General features: G+C 38.1%; 1 protein-coding gene across 1 annotated transcript in view; it reads right to left on the minus strand.

Moving 5' to 3' along the window:
• The window catches only part of LOC126470270 (hemicentin-1-like), an 808493-nt gene that overhangs the window by 291910 nt on the left and 499676 nt on the right, over positions 1 to 16907 (minus strand). Inside the window, exons 35-36 of the mRNA XM_050098010.1 lie at positions 643 to 933; positions 285 to 551 (exon numbers count right to left, since the gene is read on the minus strand). Coding sequence (XP_049953967.1) covers positions 285 to 551; positions 643 to 933 — 558 coding nt within the window. The remainder of the gene's footprint in view (positions 1 to 284; positions 552 to 642; positions 934 to 16907) is intronic.

Genomic DNA, 16907 nt, shown 5'->3' on the forward strand with positions numbered 1-16907 from the left:
TAATAACCAAAAGTTTTGATACATGCTAAATTAGTTAGTAGCTTTGAGCAGCCACAGCCCATATAGGCATCATTTTCTGATGTACTGCTATGTTTCACAACTAGTTGCTTTAAATTCAAATAATGCCCCATCCTTTCACTTGTCATGAATTAAGCAAATATGACAGTGATGAAACATGGTTTGGGCTGGAAGTTTATTACTTAGTCTGAGTATATTTTTACTGTTTCAGTTCTTGTTTTTTATACAAATAGGTTTTGAAAGAATTATACAATCCCAGTACATACCATAGACGTCTACCTGAAAACTTCTGGACGTATTGCCAACGTTGTTTGTGGCCACACATGTATAGTTTCCAGAATCTTCTACTGTACTTTTGCTGATATATAATGTATCAGAAGCTCTTATTTTGTCATTTCTTACAGGTGTGCCATCTTTAAACCAATAAATATCTGGCTTGGGGTTTCCATCAGCAGGGCATTTTATTATTACAGGAGAACCAATAATTGAGTTGATAGTATCATCAATCAAGGCTTGAGCGAGTTTTGGTGGAACTAAAAATGAGAAAATTGTATTAATAAATTAAAATATGATTATGGTAATGATGTCTAACCATGAAAGATAAAGTTAAGTTTTTTTTCATACCATTAACTGCTACATGGTAATCCTTTTCACTGACACCAGCTATGTTTGATGCTAGGCAGCTATATTTGCCTTTGTCTGAGACTTGTATCCCATTGATTTGCAAAACATACGCACCAGACACTATCCCTGCACTGAATCTGTCAGTGCTATTCAGTTCATTTATAATTCTTCCATTATGCAGCCATGTAATTGCTGGTGAAGGATAACCATGGGCCTTGCACACTAGTGACAAATTATCACCCAACCTCACAATTTTATGCTCAACAAAATCATCTTCAATTTTAGGAGGATCTGAAAGAAATACAGTCAATAAGCTCAATATTCAACAAATTCAAGAAAGTTGCCAAGCAGAGCTTTTGATGAAATGGTTTCCATCAGATTTTTGGAATCAGTATTTATGATGAAAATTGGTGATATATTGACATTTTATGACATCACTGCAAGGTTGTTGAAAATGTTCAGGTGAAGCATTACTGTTAATCTAGAAGGAAGATTGATGTGAAGTTTGTAATGTTACAGATGTGTTATAGAAGTGAGCATGAGCGCTGTAATCAGAACTTTTGGTGAAAGATGTGAGGCTTATAAGGTAACATTTAAAAGGCCGCATTTATGTGGGCAGGTCAGTGACATCAGTGCGCTATGCCACAGCTAGCTGACAAAGCAGGCAGTTATAATAAATCAAGAGATGGCTAGGATATGAGTCACGGTACTGCTATGTTTTCCCCATAGTTACAGTGAGGGAACAGTTAGCAACAGATTCCAGCTGCCTCATGGTGGCACAACACATATTCAGTGGTTGTATGCAATTAACACAATCTCAGCAATCATTTATGCTGCATACTATCTGCATACTTATGCAACAGGAAACAATATGAATCAAAAGGGAATGCATAGGTCAGAAACTGAAGTCATCAAATATGAGGTGCTGCAGAGATCTGTATTGGGGCCATTGCTGTTTGACCTGTTTGTTAATGACATAGGTGTTGAAGAGAAGGAGAAGAAAATACTGTATGCAGATGACATGACAGAATTGAATAATGACCAGAATGTGGTACAGCTTGATAGAAGGGCATACATATCTGCAAACACCACAACTCAGTGGCTCCTGGAAAATGGACTTGTTATAAACTTAAAAAAGACTATGTATACAGTGTTCATAAATAAAAAGAAGACTAAGCACATGGATTTAGAGGTGGACGAAATGAGACTGGAAGAATCAGAATCAAGTAGATTCTTAGATATTACAGTTGATAACGAGTTGGAATGGAAGCAATATATTAACTCTGTCTGTAAGAAACTAAGCTTCATCATATTCATAATGAGACAGCTGTCATAGTATGCAGAAAAACAACTTCTGTGCACAGTACACCACTGACTATTTGAACCATACCTGCAATATCAAGTGATAGTGTGGGGAAACTCAAACATTCAAGAAATAAAAAGGGTGTTCAAATAAAAAAAAAAGCAATAAGGATCATGTTAAGAAGAAAGATTTCTGAAACATGCAGAAACTACTTCAAAAAACCAGGCATCTTAACTTTTACATGCTTTTACATCTATGAAACTATAATATATATCACAAAAGATACTGTACACACCCACAACATGTACAGAAAAAATGGCATATGAAGCATACCCTACCAACTGTCAATGCTTTGGAAAGGACCCCAGTACTCAGGTATCAAATTACTAAGAAGTCTGCCTATAAAACTGTGTGACAATGCACTTGAGACTAAGTTTTCAAAGAATCTCAAAGATTATCTGGTGGAAAATGAATCTGACAGTGTTGAAGAGTATTTATTACATTAAATTTATACACATATAAATTATAAGTGATGCTAGAATGTGAGAAAAATGGTTAGGAAGTATGTGATAATGAATGTTTACTATTTTTGACATTTTCTATACTACATGTACATTCACTGTTCACCATGTAATCCTATAGGATCAAATAAAATGCAATTGACTTCAACATAGCTCATAAAACCCACCTCTGAGAGATGAGTACAATCATATAGGCCACTTAAGTGTATGATTAAAATATAGCAGTTACAAGTGCGTATACACAGACAGACAATAGTCAATAATGTATTAAGGTCAACAGCTGTTAAATACATAAAGTGACACAGCCATGTGATATCTTTAACTGAAGACCTAAGTATATTTCAAGATGGCCGTGAGTGTAGAAGTGTGTAACTCTAATACGAGAAAAAGTTACAGTTATGTGCTAAAAAAGGGAGTTTGCAAGAATTGTAACATTGAAATAACAAATTTAAGAGAACGAGTTTCAGGTCTACAATTCTTAGTCAACACTTTAAGAAGCAAAATCATCATACTCAAGAATGAAAATCGGGAGTTATGGTTGAAGAACAAATCAAGTGAAGTGGCACCTGACAAAAGGTACAAATCATCCGAGTGGAAAGAAGTGAGACACAAAGGTAGGACTTTAGCTGTAAAAATAACAACAAAACTTGCAAAAGCAGTTACATTTACAGATAAAAGCAAATATGGCATTCTGCAGTCCAGTCATGGTGTTAAAGACAGTGTAAATGATCCAGACCTTTCAAAAGACAATGCGCTTAAAACGAAGAATCACTCTGAGAAAAATGATGATAAACGGGGAACATCGGGTAAAAAGAGCAGCGTGCTTTTTCTGACAGACAGCCATGGCAGGAATATATCCAGTATGTTTCGAGGAATAAATCAAGACATAACAGTGACCAGTGTTGTCAAACCTGGAGTGGGAACTAAACACGTTTTAGAAACTTGGATTGAAAAAAAATCCACACAAGAAAATGACTTTGTCATATGCATAACAGGATCAAATGATGTTGCGAAAAATGAAGCAGATGTTTGCGTGAAAGTGCTCCAGAACTTTCTAGAAAAAAATAAATCAAAGAATACAGTTGTTGCTACAATGCCTCATAGGCATGATCTTATCTATAGTTTGTGCGTTAATAAAGAAATTCGAAGAACAAATATTAAAATAAAGAAACTGTGTTCCGAATACGCAAATTGTGCTGTAGTCGATATAAGTAAACTGCAACGTAACCTTCACACCAGACATGGGCACCACCTAAACTATGAAGGGAAAAAGTTTGTGTGTGAACGTGTCAACAAAATAATTAAAGAAAGACTCACATGGAATAAAACAATCTATGAAAGTAGTGGCTTGAGTAATACCTGGAATGTACGTCATTTTTTAGTATAAAATTCAGTGAATCGGCAGGTAATAAACCTCCTGTACTTGAACTAGGTGCTAAAAGCAACATTCAAATGAGAGAGTGTTCACAGACAATAAACAATAAACATAAATCTGTTATTGCGATGCAAACGAACATTCACTGCATTAGGAGTAATGTATTACAATTATAACATCTTTGCAGTATTGAAAACGTTGATGTTGTTTGTATCTCAGAACATTGGCTAACAGAAAATCAAGTACAATATTTTGTTACTCAAGGGTATGCTGTTGGAGACATTATGTGTAGAAGTAAAAGAAAGAATGGAGGTGTTCTAATATTTGTTAATGATACTATAATGTTTACCAAAATAGATGTTAGCTCTTACTATGCAGAACTAGATGGAGAATTTAGCTGTATAAGACTAAACACAGAGAATACTATAATTGTTAGCTTATATAGATCACCAGTTGGAGATGTAAATACATTTTTCGAAAGATTTGAGCTGCTTATGAGGAAAATACTAGAATCTAAAATAAAACTAATTATCTGTGGCGATTTCAACATTGAAATGGCCAACAGTGATGAACATGTTACTAGAACATTTTTTAATATCTTAAGAGCACTAAATTTACAATGTAAAAATTACACACCAACATGGAATAATGCGTGCTTAGATAATATTATAGTAAATTTTTCTAGAGATATGTATGATGTCAGACTTGCCAGTGGAGCCCTAGCTGATCAAGAACCATTGATTTGAACATTCTGCTGTGATCAGTTGCCTAAATCAGACAAATCAGTCAGAATCAAGTCTAATGCCACATGGATAAGAGGGCAGAAAGATGAATATATTAATTTATTTATTGACAGATTATCTGATGCTAATTGGGACTTTGTATACAACACACAACCTGTGAAGGGTGCTGGTGAAATGGTGTTTAACAACTTCCTTAAAATACTCACAGAGTTACGGTACTCCTGCTCACCATTAATCAAAAGTAGCCCTAAGCATAAACAGAAAAACAAACAACTAAAATGGTATACAGATGAGCTAGCTCTCACTAGGGAGGAGATGCTCAGACTATACAGAATATATAAAAATTCTTGTAAACAAGGACCTGAGCTAGATCATACTTTTTATAGAGCTTATATAAAATGTAAAAAATTAACAAAGACAAACTGTCCTTGGCCAAGAAACAGGCATGTGAACATTACATTGAAAGTGCTCCTAACAAATGTAAAGCAGCATGGGACATCATCAACCAATATAATTCACAATCCCACACACCAGATGCAATGCTGGTCCCAGAAGAAGTAAATAATTACTTCCTAACCTCAGTGAGTGAGCTGAAAAACAAAATCAAGCAAAATGGCACTTGTGCACTAGATCGTCTTGGTGCTGTGCCCCACAGGAGGTATACTTTCCACTGGAATGTTGTCACCCCAGAGGATATTGTAAAAGCTGTGGCAAGGTTCACCAATTCCAAAAGTATGGACTGTTATTGGTTCTCTAACTATGTAATGAAGAAAATAATACACTTTATCTGTCAACCTCTTTCTTTCATTTTTAATATATGTTTAGAATCTGGAGTTTTCCCAGATGCACTCAAAACTGCTAAAGTGATACGAGTCTTTAAAAAGGGAGATAAGCATCTACCCCAAATCTATCAACCAGTTTCTATTGTCCCAATTTTCTCTAAAGTTTTTGAATATCTAATGTACAGTCAACTAAATAACTATTTTGAAAAGCATGACCTCTTCTCCAATAGACAGTTTTCATATCAACATGGTAAAAATACCACTACTGCTGTTACTGAAATTGTTAACCAGGTGTTAATTGCATTTGAAAATAGGGATCTAGTATCAGTTGTGCTTTGTGATCTTAGCAAAGCCTTTGACTGCATAACATTTAACACCCTACTTGCAAAACTGGAATTTTATGGCATACACATACCATCTTTAGATGTAATTGAATCATACTTAAGCAACAGGAGACAGTTTGTATCAATTAAAAATAGATGCTCCTCGCTGAAGGCTGTTTGGACTGGAGTGCCTCAGGGCTCAGTCCTAGGTCCTTTTCTGTTCATCATTGCAATTAATGACTTACCTTACCATGTAGGAGCAAATTCAACTGTGTGTTATCCAAATGACACAACACTGCTCAATACACACCATGACACAACAGAACTGCATCAGGCAACACAAGAAAAACTAGAACTAATAATGAATTGGTTTTCTTCTAATGAACTCCTACGTAATCCTGATAAAACACAAGAACTAATTCTGGGTTTAACTAAAGCTGTTGAAAGCAAATCAGTAAAATTTTTAGGATTTCACATTGATTCAAAATTAAACTAGGAGGAACATATTAGTCATATCTGCAAGAGAATAGCAAGAGTGTGTTATCTCATCTGGAGACTGACAGATGTAGTCACTGATGAGTATCTAAAGGTGGTATATTTTGGCCTGTTTCAATCACACATTTCCTATGGCATATTGTTATGGGGCCATTCTTGCTTTGTCAGTGAAATTCTGAAAATTAAAAAAGAAAGTAATCAGAATAATGGGCAAAGTTAAACCCAAGGAACACTGAATCTATACATCTACACAGCACTGCTTTATGTCAAAAGCAACTTAAATGAGTTAAAGACCAGAGAGAACATACATCCCCACAACACCAGAGGCAAACTGGACTTCGACATACCAAGACACAGACTCACAAAGACTGCAAAATCACACAAAATAATGAGTTTAAAACTCTTCAATAAACTTCCAGCATCTGCTTGATCACTGACCAGTAATATTTTCAAATGTAAGATTTATGACAGGTTACTCAAACACCCATTTTATAAGATAAAAGAATATTTTGAAATAATCATTGACATTAGTATATAAGAATATTCGTTAAAGAAGTGGAATTAAATTGTAAAAACTTTACTGTAAAATTATTGATAATTGTATATTTAATGTTCAGACCTATTCCGCTGCAAGTGGCCAATGGTGATTAAACTGAACACTGAATACTGAATAAGTCGTAAGGTATGCTGAAGAGCAAAGGTGTTGGCAAATGTCAGCTTACTTAGTTCCTTGGTATAACATGAAAAAAATTGCTATCTAATATCAGAAATTGTGGAGCTCTGTCATTCACACTTGAATATCAGTTTCCAACCTTTAGTCAACTGATCAAACTGTAGGTAAAACTAATGGAGATGGATTTTTGTTAAGAAGTTTACAAGACAGAAACTAAGATGAAGGACAAAAAGCAGTAACAACAGGATAACCACCACACATAAAGAAACTGGCTCGTCCCACATTGCTGAGATTGTCTTACACACACACACACACACACACACACACACACACACACACACACACAAGTAATATGTATCAAATTGCGTGTACTAAGTATGGTCTCAATTTTTAATATGTGGATCACACTTTGTCAGCAGATTGTAAACACAAAGCAAACAATAAAGAAGAGTCACAGTTTTCTTGGTTGCTGAGTTACTGTTTGCGTTTCATGCATCTTAGTTATGGAGACAACAAGAGTTTTAAAAGTATGACCTTTATACATTCAGTATCTACACTCCTGGAAATGGAAAAAAAAACACATTGACATCGGTGTGTCAGACCCACCATACTTGCTCCGGACACTGCGAGAGGGCTGTACAAGCAATGATCACATGCACGGCACAGCGGACACACCAGGAACCGCGGTGTTGGCCGTCGAATGGCGCTAGCTGCGCAGCATTTGTGCACCGCCGCCGTCAGTGTCAGCCAGTTTTCCGTGGCATACGGAGCTCCATCACAGTCTTTAACACTGGTAGCATGCCGCGACAGCGTGGACGTGAACCGTATGTGCAGTTGACGGACTTTGAGCGAGGGCGTATAGTGGGCATGCGGGAGGCCGGGTGGACGTACCGCCGAATTGCTCAACACGTGGGGCGTGAGGTCTCCACAGTACATCGATGTTGTCGCCAGTGGTCGGCGGAAGGTGCACGTGCCCGTCGACCTGGGACCGGACCGCAGCGACGCACGGATGCACGCCAAGACCGTAGGATCCTACGCAGTGCCGTAGGGGACCGCACCGCCACTTCCCAGCAAATTAGGGACACTGTTGCTCCTGGGGTATCAGCGAAGACCATTCGCAACCATCTCCATGAAGCTGGGCTACGGTCCCGCACACCGTTAGGCCGTCTTTCGCTCACGCCCCAACATCGTGCAGCCCACCTCCAGTGGTGTCGCGACAGGTGTGAATGGAGGGACGAATGGAGACGTGTCGTCTTCAGCGATGAAAGTCGCTTCTGCCTTGGTGCCAATGATGGTCGTATGCGTGTCTGGCGCCGTGCAGGTGAGCGCCACAATCAGGACTGCATACGACCGAGGCACACAGGGCCAACACCCGGCATCATGGTGTGGGGAGCGATCTCCTACACTGGCCGTACACCACTGGTGATCGTCGAGGGGACACTGAATAGTGCACGGTACATCCAAACCGTCATCGAACCCATTGTTCTACCATTCCTAGACCGGCAAGGGAACTTGCTGTTCCAACAGGACAATGCACGTCCGCATGTATCCCGTGCCACCCAACGTGCTCTAGAAGGTGTAAGTCAACTACCCTGGCCAGCAAGATCTCCGGATCTGTCCCCCATTGAGCATGTTTGGGACTGGATGAAGCGTCGTCTCACGCGGTCTGCACGTCCAGCACGAACGCTGGTCCAACTGAGGCGCCAGGTGGAAATGGCATGGCAAGCCATTCCACAGGACTACATCCAGCATCTCTACGATCGTCTCCATGGGAGAATAGCAGCCTGCATTGCTGCGAAAGGTGGATATACACTGTACTAGTGCCGACATTGTGCATGCTCTGTTGCCTGTGTCTATGTGCCTGTGGTTCTGTCAGTGTGATCATGTGATGTATCTGACCCCAGGAATGTGTCAATAAAGTTTCCCCTTCCTGGGACAATGAATTCACGGTGTTCTTATTTCAATTTCCAGGAGTGTATATACACTGTCTAGCAAAGAAAGTGAAGTACCTAGGAAGGGAGGGGGAAATGGAATGAAATGTTATTGCAGTGACTGCAAAATCGAGTCAAATTTACAAAGAAGTTGGCAGTATAAGCTCACTTATCGGTATGACTTCACATCCCCTCTGGCCTTGCTGTATGCATTGGTTCAGTTGGGAAGTGTCCTATAAAGCCTTTTTATCCTCTCCTGACACAAGCTACCTCAAAACTGTTGTAAATGTTCCTTTATCTCCTTGTTACTGGCACTAGTACACAGTTGGCATCTGTGCTGGTTGCACACATGTTCTATTGAGGACCTTGGGGATCTTGGTGGCCATGGGAGTGCCTCAGCATTGCACATAAGTTCATAGAGACATGTGACATCTGAGGATGACCAATGGCCTGTTAAAAATGGCACCACTACACTGTCACATGAGAAATAACACAAGAGGATGCAGGATGTCAGTGACATACCGTTGTGCCATCAGAGTTCAGTGAGTCATTACTAGCTGTGACACGAGGTCATACTCTATGGACCTCATACTATGACACCATGATTAACACAGCTGCAGCTCTCTAAAACACTGGAAGAGATGGTCTTCTCCCCAGGTTGCCACCATAACTGCTGACAGTGGTCATCCGGGGCAGTGCAGAACTGTGATTCATTACTGAATACAGTAAAATGCCATTCATCGGTAGTCCTTGCATCCTGGTCATGGCACCTCCACAAATGCAACCATTTATGTTGTGTGAACAACTGCATATACGTGAGACCGTAATTCCACAGTCCAGCTGCTGCTGGTCTCCTACCAGTGGTGAGGGTTGACACAGAATGTTGCAGTGAGTCCGTTACTTCTTCCCAGGTGTTAGGCACAGACATAAGGAGATACAATGTGCTTTATAGACAGTATGGTGATCTCCCCTTGTAATGATAAGATATGGCCAACTGGAACCTTACTGACTAGTATGCCTGCCCTCACATTCCCACACAGTCCAACACTTGGCTACTATCACATCCAAATGCACAAATCTGTATACTGTACAATTCAACCAGCTGGCCAAATGGAGAATCACAATGAGGCACCTTTCAAAGTCTGTCTGGTGCTGATAACATTGTTTCACATTAGTATGCAGCATCTCTTGTGTTCTTCAGAGTGACCATTCAGTGTCTGACACTGTTCATGTCCCTTATATATGCTACCAGGTGTGATAATAATACTAAACTTGAACAACACTAATGCACTCTGGTGGCTGTTCTACCTGTCACAGAGAATTTCAACTGTAATCATTTACACACCGTCAATGATGTACACTTGTATTAAGTTACATTGACATCTGACCGTGTCTTCTGGATGCAACAGTTTTTTTTTTTTTTTTTTTTTTTTTTTTTTTTTTTTTTGGGGGGGGGGGGGGGGGGGGTCAGGTAATTTCTTTACTAAAGTTATGAATCACAAAAATTTTATACAAGGTCATGAAGTGCAAAATTAATAACCTGGTATAACAATTTTTTGATCTGCAATTGGAATACCTTCCTGGATCATTATGGATTTTTTGCTGTGTTTGATGGCTACTTTTTGTAGCTGTGCAGGGCTTCCAGAAGATGGCGTGTGACCTATCCATCTGCTAGGAATAAGATATGTTTAAAAAGTATGAGAGAATCTACAAGGAAATGACTGCAAGCTTCCATACAAGATGCAGGTGGCCTTTTAAAGATCTTTATCATCTATAATAGAAAAAGCTTATCAAAGGAGCAAAATGCAGCCATGTTCATTGATATTTCTCTGTTTTATTTAGAAGAATTTACTTCATTTTGATGTGTGTGTCTCACATATCTAGCATCCAAGAAAGTCATAAGCAAGAAATGTTATTTTGAAAGATAAATATATTAATGTAAAAAATCAGTGTAGGACATACAAATTACTTTTGTCTGTAGCAGTGTACCAAATCGACTAAATTCATGTTTCCTACAACTTCATAACTATGAGCTCACAGCTTACATGCCTAACTGCACAATCAGCAAATTCCATGTTTCACTTACATTTGTTCATCACAGCCACTAGTGCAAAACAAATAATAAATTGTGGACAACTGGGTTAAACTACTAAAATCCAAGTCACTAACACAATATTCACATATCTCTTCGAATTTTGTATTGAGATCTGTAGTCTGGTATAAAATCCATTCACATGCTGACAGTAAATACTGTCAGGGAAACTAGCTACCTAGGTGTATAGGAAATAACTTGAAGGTGTACTAAATTGGGCAAAGTAATTCAAATTCTGGTAATTCAGAAATTCTTGTTATTCACTTTTACATAACTGAGTGCTATTAAGTATTTGGTGCTTGCTACTGATGGCTGCCCCCACAATTTTCAATATTTGTCATTTTCATATTGATATGGGGAACATAAAACATTCCAGCTACAGCAGCTACATTATCATCATTATTATTACTGAAGGATAAGGCTGCACACTGTGCTCATAATGTGAAATGTATATGAGAGGCAATAATGTATTGTGTAACTTTTCTAGAAAGTACCATTCTCAAGATTTAAAAACCAATTCTTTTCATTATTTTCTTGTTCCAGTATTACCCGCAGAAGTTTGTTGTTTATAACTTTGATACTTTCATGTATAACTTTGACAACTGACAAGGTGGAAAATGACAAAAAAAGTGTAGAAGCAGAGGAACACGTAATAACACATCTGAACAGTATCTGAAAGCATTGCTGACATATGAGGATATGCTCTGTGCTACCAGAACTAGTGCAGTGGGGTGATGAATTCACATATCAAAGTCTACTAGTTGGTTTCTCCTCCTCAGGCCTCATCATACACACATGCATCAATCACACAGAACTGTACTATGTTAGGACATTGATTTCACAATGCAGTGAAGCACATGTCATTACTCTGTGATTCATATTAATTACTCATCATATGCTATCATTTCAGTTTAGCATCATTTGGAAAATTTTCTTAATTTTGTGCAGTTTTTTGTTTATTTATTAATTTTTTAACAGTGATGTACAATGGGATCTAATTGAAAAAAAGATTACCTGTGAGCTCATAAGTATGTGACAACTTAAAGTTATTTTTTCATTTCACCAATTTGCTAGTAATTATAGAGTAGAGCTGCACTTTCAGTTAAATGATAATATAGTTCTAGAAATTAACATGGCTGACTGAACATTTTACTTGGTTTCAGACATAAGGTTGGATTATCATTAATTCTTGTACCAGTATTTCATCTGCATGGTAATCCTTGTGAAGCTTACAGTTGTACAAAGATGTAGTAAACAGACCTAAAAATAGCACAGTTTCAACTCTATAATTTAGGAGTAAAGGAGACAGCTCAGCAAATACGAGGGCGGTTCAGAAAGTAACCTCCGATTGGTCACAGTGCGGGTTGTGGGGGGAGTAGCGACGCCATCTGTGCATTCACGCACTCAACAGGTCAGTCGGCATCAAGCCGTGGTCGAGTGAACGTCGTACCTGCGCTAGTTTAGTTTTTGTGGCAGTTTGAAATGTACGCTGCAATAGAAAACCCCGCCATATGTGAAGTACGTGCTGTCATAAGGTTTTTTACAGCCAAAGGATATTCTGCAGCAGCTATTCATCGTGAGCTTTGTGCCGTGTACGGACCAAGAGTTATGAGTGAAGGAGTTGTCCGTGAATGGGTACGTTTATTTAAAAATGGACGAGAAAACATTCATGATGAAGAGAGGAGTGGTAGACCATCATTGGTGACTGACGAACTCGTTCAGACAGTTGATGCAAAAGTTCGTGAAAATCGACGTTTCTCAATGTCGGAGTTGTCTACTGGTTTTCCACAGATTTCTAAGACTCTCTTGTACGAGATAGTGACAGCAAGATTGGGTTACCGTAAGTTCTGTGCACAATGGGTGCCCAAAATTCTTACCGACCACCACAAAACTCAAAGAATCGCCTCTGCATTACACTTTCTGTCACGTTATGAGGACGAAGGAGAACCATTGTTAAACAGAATCGTGACCGGTGACGAAACCTGGATTAAGTACGTGAACCCTGAGACAAAAGAACAATCAAAGATGTGGGCACATTCAAATTCGCCTACCAAACCAAGAAAAGCCTCGCAAGATTTTTCTGCCAGAAAACTGATGGCAACGGTGTTTTGGGATGCCAAAGGGGTGTTGTTGGTTGAATTCATGGAACGTGGTATGACCATTAATCAAGACGTGTACTGTGAAACAATAAAAAAGTTACGACGGGCTATACAGAATAAACGCCGTGGTATGCTGACTTCCGGTATCGTTTTTTTGCACGATAACGCCCGTCCTCACTCTGCTCGCAGAACAATGGCCCTTCTTGAGTCCTTCAAGTGGGACGTTATCAACCATCCACCTTACAGCCCAGACCTGGCGCCAAGTGATTATCACCTCTTCATGCATTTGAAGAAATGGCTCGGGTCACAGCGGTTTGATGACGACGAAGAGCTCAAAGATGCGGTCACAGGCTGGCTCCAGGCACAAGCGGGTGATTTTTATGCAGAAGGAATTTCAAAGCTTGTGAAGAGATACGATAAGTGCCTCAATCGCTATGGAGACTATGTAGAAAAATAGTGCAAAGATGTAGTTGTAAGATGTATATATTAAAATATTTTTATTTAACTTGGTGTATTTTTTTAAATCAACCGGAGGTTACTTTCTGAACGGCCATCGTAGTAGCAGCATTACTGCTCACTGAATAGTAGCATCATTGAGAGGCGGACAGGCACACAGAAAAGAATGAAAACCTACCAGCTTTCATAAAATTCCTTTATTGAGTTACAACATCAATAAAACCACACACACACATACACACACACACACACACACACACACACACACACACACACACACACACACACACACACACACACACACACACCTGTGCAGCTATTTTGTGTTAGCTTTGAAGTATGTGGACTGGTGCCTTGAGAAGTAAATGAGTCCAAATTACACTCAAGACTCCTTGACTGAGTCAATTTGATATTGGTCAGATAACTGTGATTCAAATTATTGGTTTGAGAATTTATAATGAATAAGCTCCATGAATCAAAAGTAATTACCAAATAAAATAGTTTTAAAAATAAAAATTAGCCAGAGTAGCAGATGCATGGAATTCAGACAAGATTACCAAACAAATTATTAGGTTAAATGCAAAGTTTATACACATATAAAGAATGGGCACCAGAAATATTTTCTCTGGTCTATCAAATTTGAACTGTAATCAGCCAAAACAAATCACAAACGAATATTGAAAAAATTAAAAAATTTGTTACCACGTTTGTGAAAAATTACATGGACACGAATGCACATTTAAATGACAATGGAAATAAAGAGCAAACTTCAGACATCACAGTGTGTTAACAGTCAATCTAGCAATCGACTTAGGTATGAGAGCTGGGAGCTTAATAATGGCAGCTATTTATTTACAGCTCGTACAAAATAGATACGTGTTTTAAAGTTTTACTGACCTTCAAAGTAGTGACCAGTATTGGGTATAACCTGTTGCCAGCAATGTGGAAGTCGTAGAATATTCTTAGCAGTGGCAGTTGTGCTGACAGTTTGAGTGGTGCGGTCTATTGCCCAATGAATTTGTAGCAGTTCTGAAGTGAATGCCGTGAAGTGTTTCCTTCAGTTTAGAAATCGAGTTGAACTCATGAGGGCTTATTCAGGGTAATGCAGTAGGTGGTATAGCACTTAGCAGTCCCATCAGTCAAACAAATCAGTAAGATCTTGCACTGTATGTGCTTGAGCATTGTCCTGCAAAATGATGGTCCTACAGTGAGTGTCATCACTCCTGTCTCTAAGCTGGTCGCAGGTTGTGTTCCAAAAATGAACAGCATAAGAGACAGAAGTGATGACACTTTCTGCAGGACATGATCATCATTTTGCAGGACAATGCTCAAGCACGTACAATGCAAGCTCTTACTGATTTGTTTGACTGATGGGACTGCTAAGTGCTATACCACCTACTGCATTACCCTGAATAAGCCCTCATGAGTTCAACTCGATTTCTAAACTGAAGGAAACACTTCACGGCATTCACTTCAGAACTGCTACAAATTCATTGGGCAATAGACCGCACCACTCAAACTGTCAGCACAACTGCCACTGCTAAGAATATTCTACGACTTCCACATTGCTGGCAACAGCATAAGAGACAGAAGTGATGACACTTTCTGCAGGACCTGACCATCATTTTGCAGGACAATGCTCAAGCACGTACAATGCAAGCTCTTACTGATTTGTTTGACTGATGGGACTGCTAAGTGCTATACCACCTACTGCATTACCCTGACTTAAGCCCTCATGAGTTCAACTCGATTTCTAAACTGAAGGAAACACTTCACGGCATTTGCTTCAGAACTGCTACAAATTCGTCAGGCAATAGATCGCACCGCTCAAACTGTAAACACAACTGGCACTGCTAAGGCTAACCTATGACTTCCACATCACTGGCAATGGGTTATACACAATGCTGGTCACTACTTTGAAGGTCAGTAAAACTTTGAAACACATATCTATTTTGTATGAGCTGTAAATAAATAGTTGCCACTATTAAAGTTCCAACCCATGTATATGTTACATTTGGTACAAAATTTCATCTTTGGATTTCCTCTGTGTGTCTAGTGCTCTTATGTAACCACATTTATTTTGCGTTGCATGTAGTGTGTGTCTATATATATATATATATATATATATATATATATATATATATATATATATATATATATATATATATATATATATACATATATATATATATATATATATATATTTTTTTTTTTTTTTTCTGTGCACTTAGAGGCCATGTATGTTATTATATGCAGTGTACCAGTCTTACCCAAAACATTATATTTATTTGGTGGGAAACAAATGTTATATTGCCTACAAATATCAATTGTCTGTATTATAAAAATGAGATTATGCACATTATCGTTGGATTATAGCTTCTTACAGATTGGAATCTTTGAAAAACCCAAAACATATTACTCCAAAATGTATATCTGTTTATGTTCACTTTAAAGCAAATGTGAGATAAGTTCTCTTCAGATATTTTTATTTTCTTCTTAGGTTTACAGTTGGATAATGTCACTAACAGTCCATAATATTTAGCCACACAGCTTTTCTAGTTTCATTGAGTACAGCAAAAACAAAGATAAACAACATGTATGTACTAAATACAACAAATTAAATGATAATTCAACTTGTACTCAAATGTTTAAGGAAATGCAAAATATTAAAACAACTTATGACACAGAATTCTGTTAATATGGTTCTTAAATAGGTATTTGCTATGTGTAGGCATGTGTTCCAAATTATCAGAGAGTTAATGATTCACTAACATCGATAAAATTATTAACACCGAAATGTAGCACACATATAGGTAAAATTTTTGATCCAAAATGTTATGCAACATAAAAATGTGTTTTGTATGATTACTGTTGTTTTTCTCTTTCTTCTAAAATACAATTGAAAGGTTGACTGTGTGATTTTAAATGAAACATCCAATTTTACACAACTGATATCGTACAATGAGTGCATATGCTGAAAGACTGTTGAAATATTCAAGAATTGTGTAGAGTGGCTTGGTGTCCAAGTGAACAGCACCAACTGATAATATTAAACAGTTGATATTACAATTTTATTGACTCTTGATGAATTTTGATTTACACCATGATCAGGTACAGTGACAGTATTGGAGCTATGACTGAGTCTTCCTTTTTAGTGTCCCTCAACTCTAAGGAGGCACTAAAGGAGTAAAGTAAAATCTCTGACACATTTATTTCGTCTTCTAGGTGTATCCCACTTTCAATATATGGTATATGTAAAATGCTATTACAGTACTTATGGCTCTGGCATGTACTTTACAAAGCCAGATGTCCTTCCTGACATCACAGTGTTGCCCTCAGTTGAGTGAAATAATGTTGTATAAGCCATCTAATCATGAATTATATAACATTTTGCCATACATGAAAGTATTTAAATAATTTGATTTGGTGTTTTTAACTAAAGATAGGGAACCAGTCCACATTTTTACTGAAT

Source organism: Schistocerca serialis, chromosome 3 (assembly GCF_023864345.2).
Source record: "Schistocerca serialis cubense isolate TAMUIC-IGC-003099 chromosome 3, iqSchSeri2.2, whole genome shotgun sequence".
NCBI classification, from domain to species: domain Eukaryota; kingdom Metazoa; phylum Arthropoda; class Insecta; order Orthoptera; family Acrididae; genus Schistocerca; species Schistocerca serialis.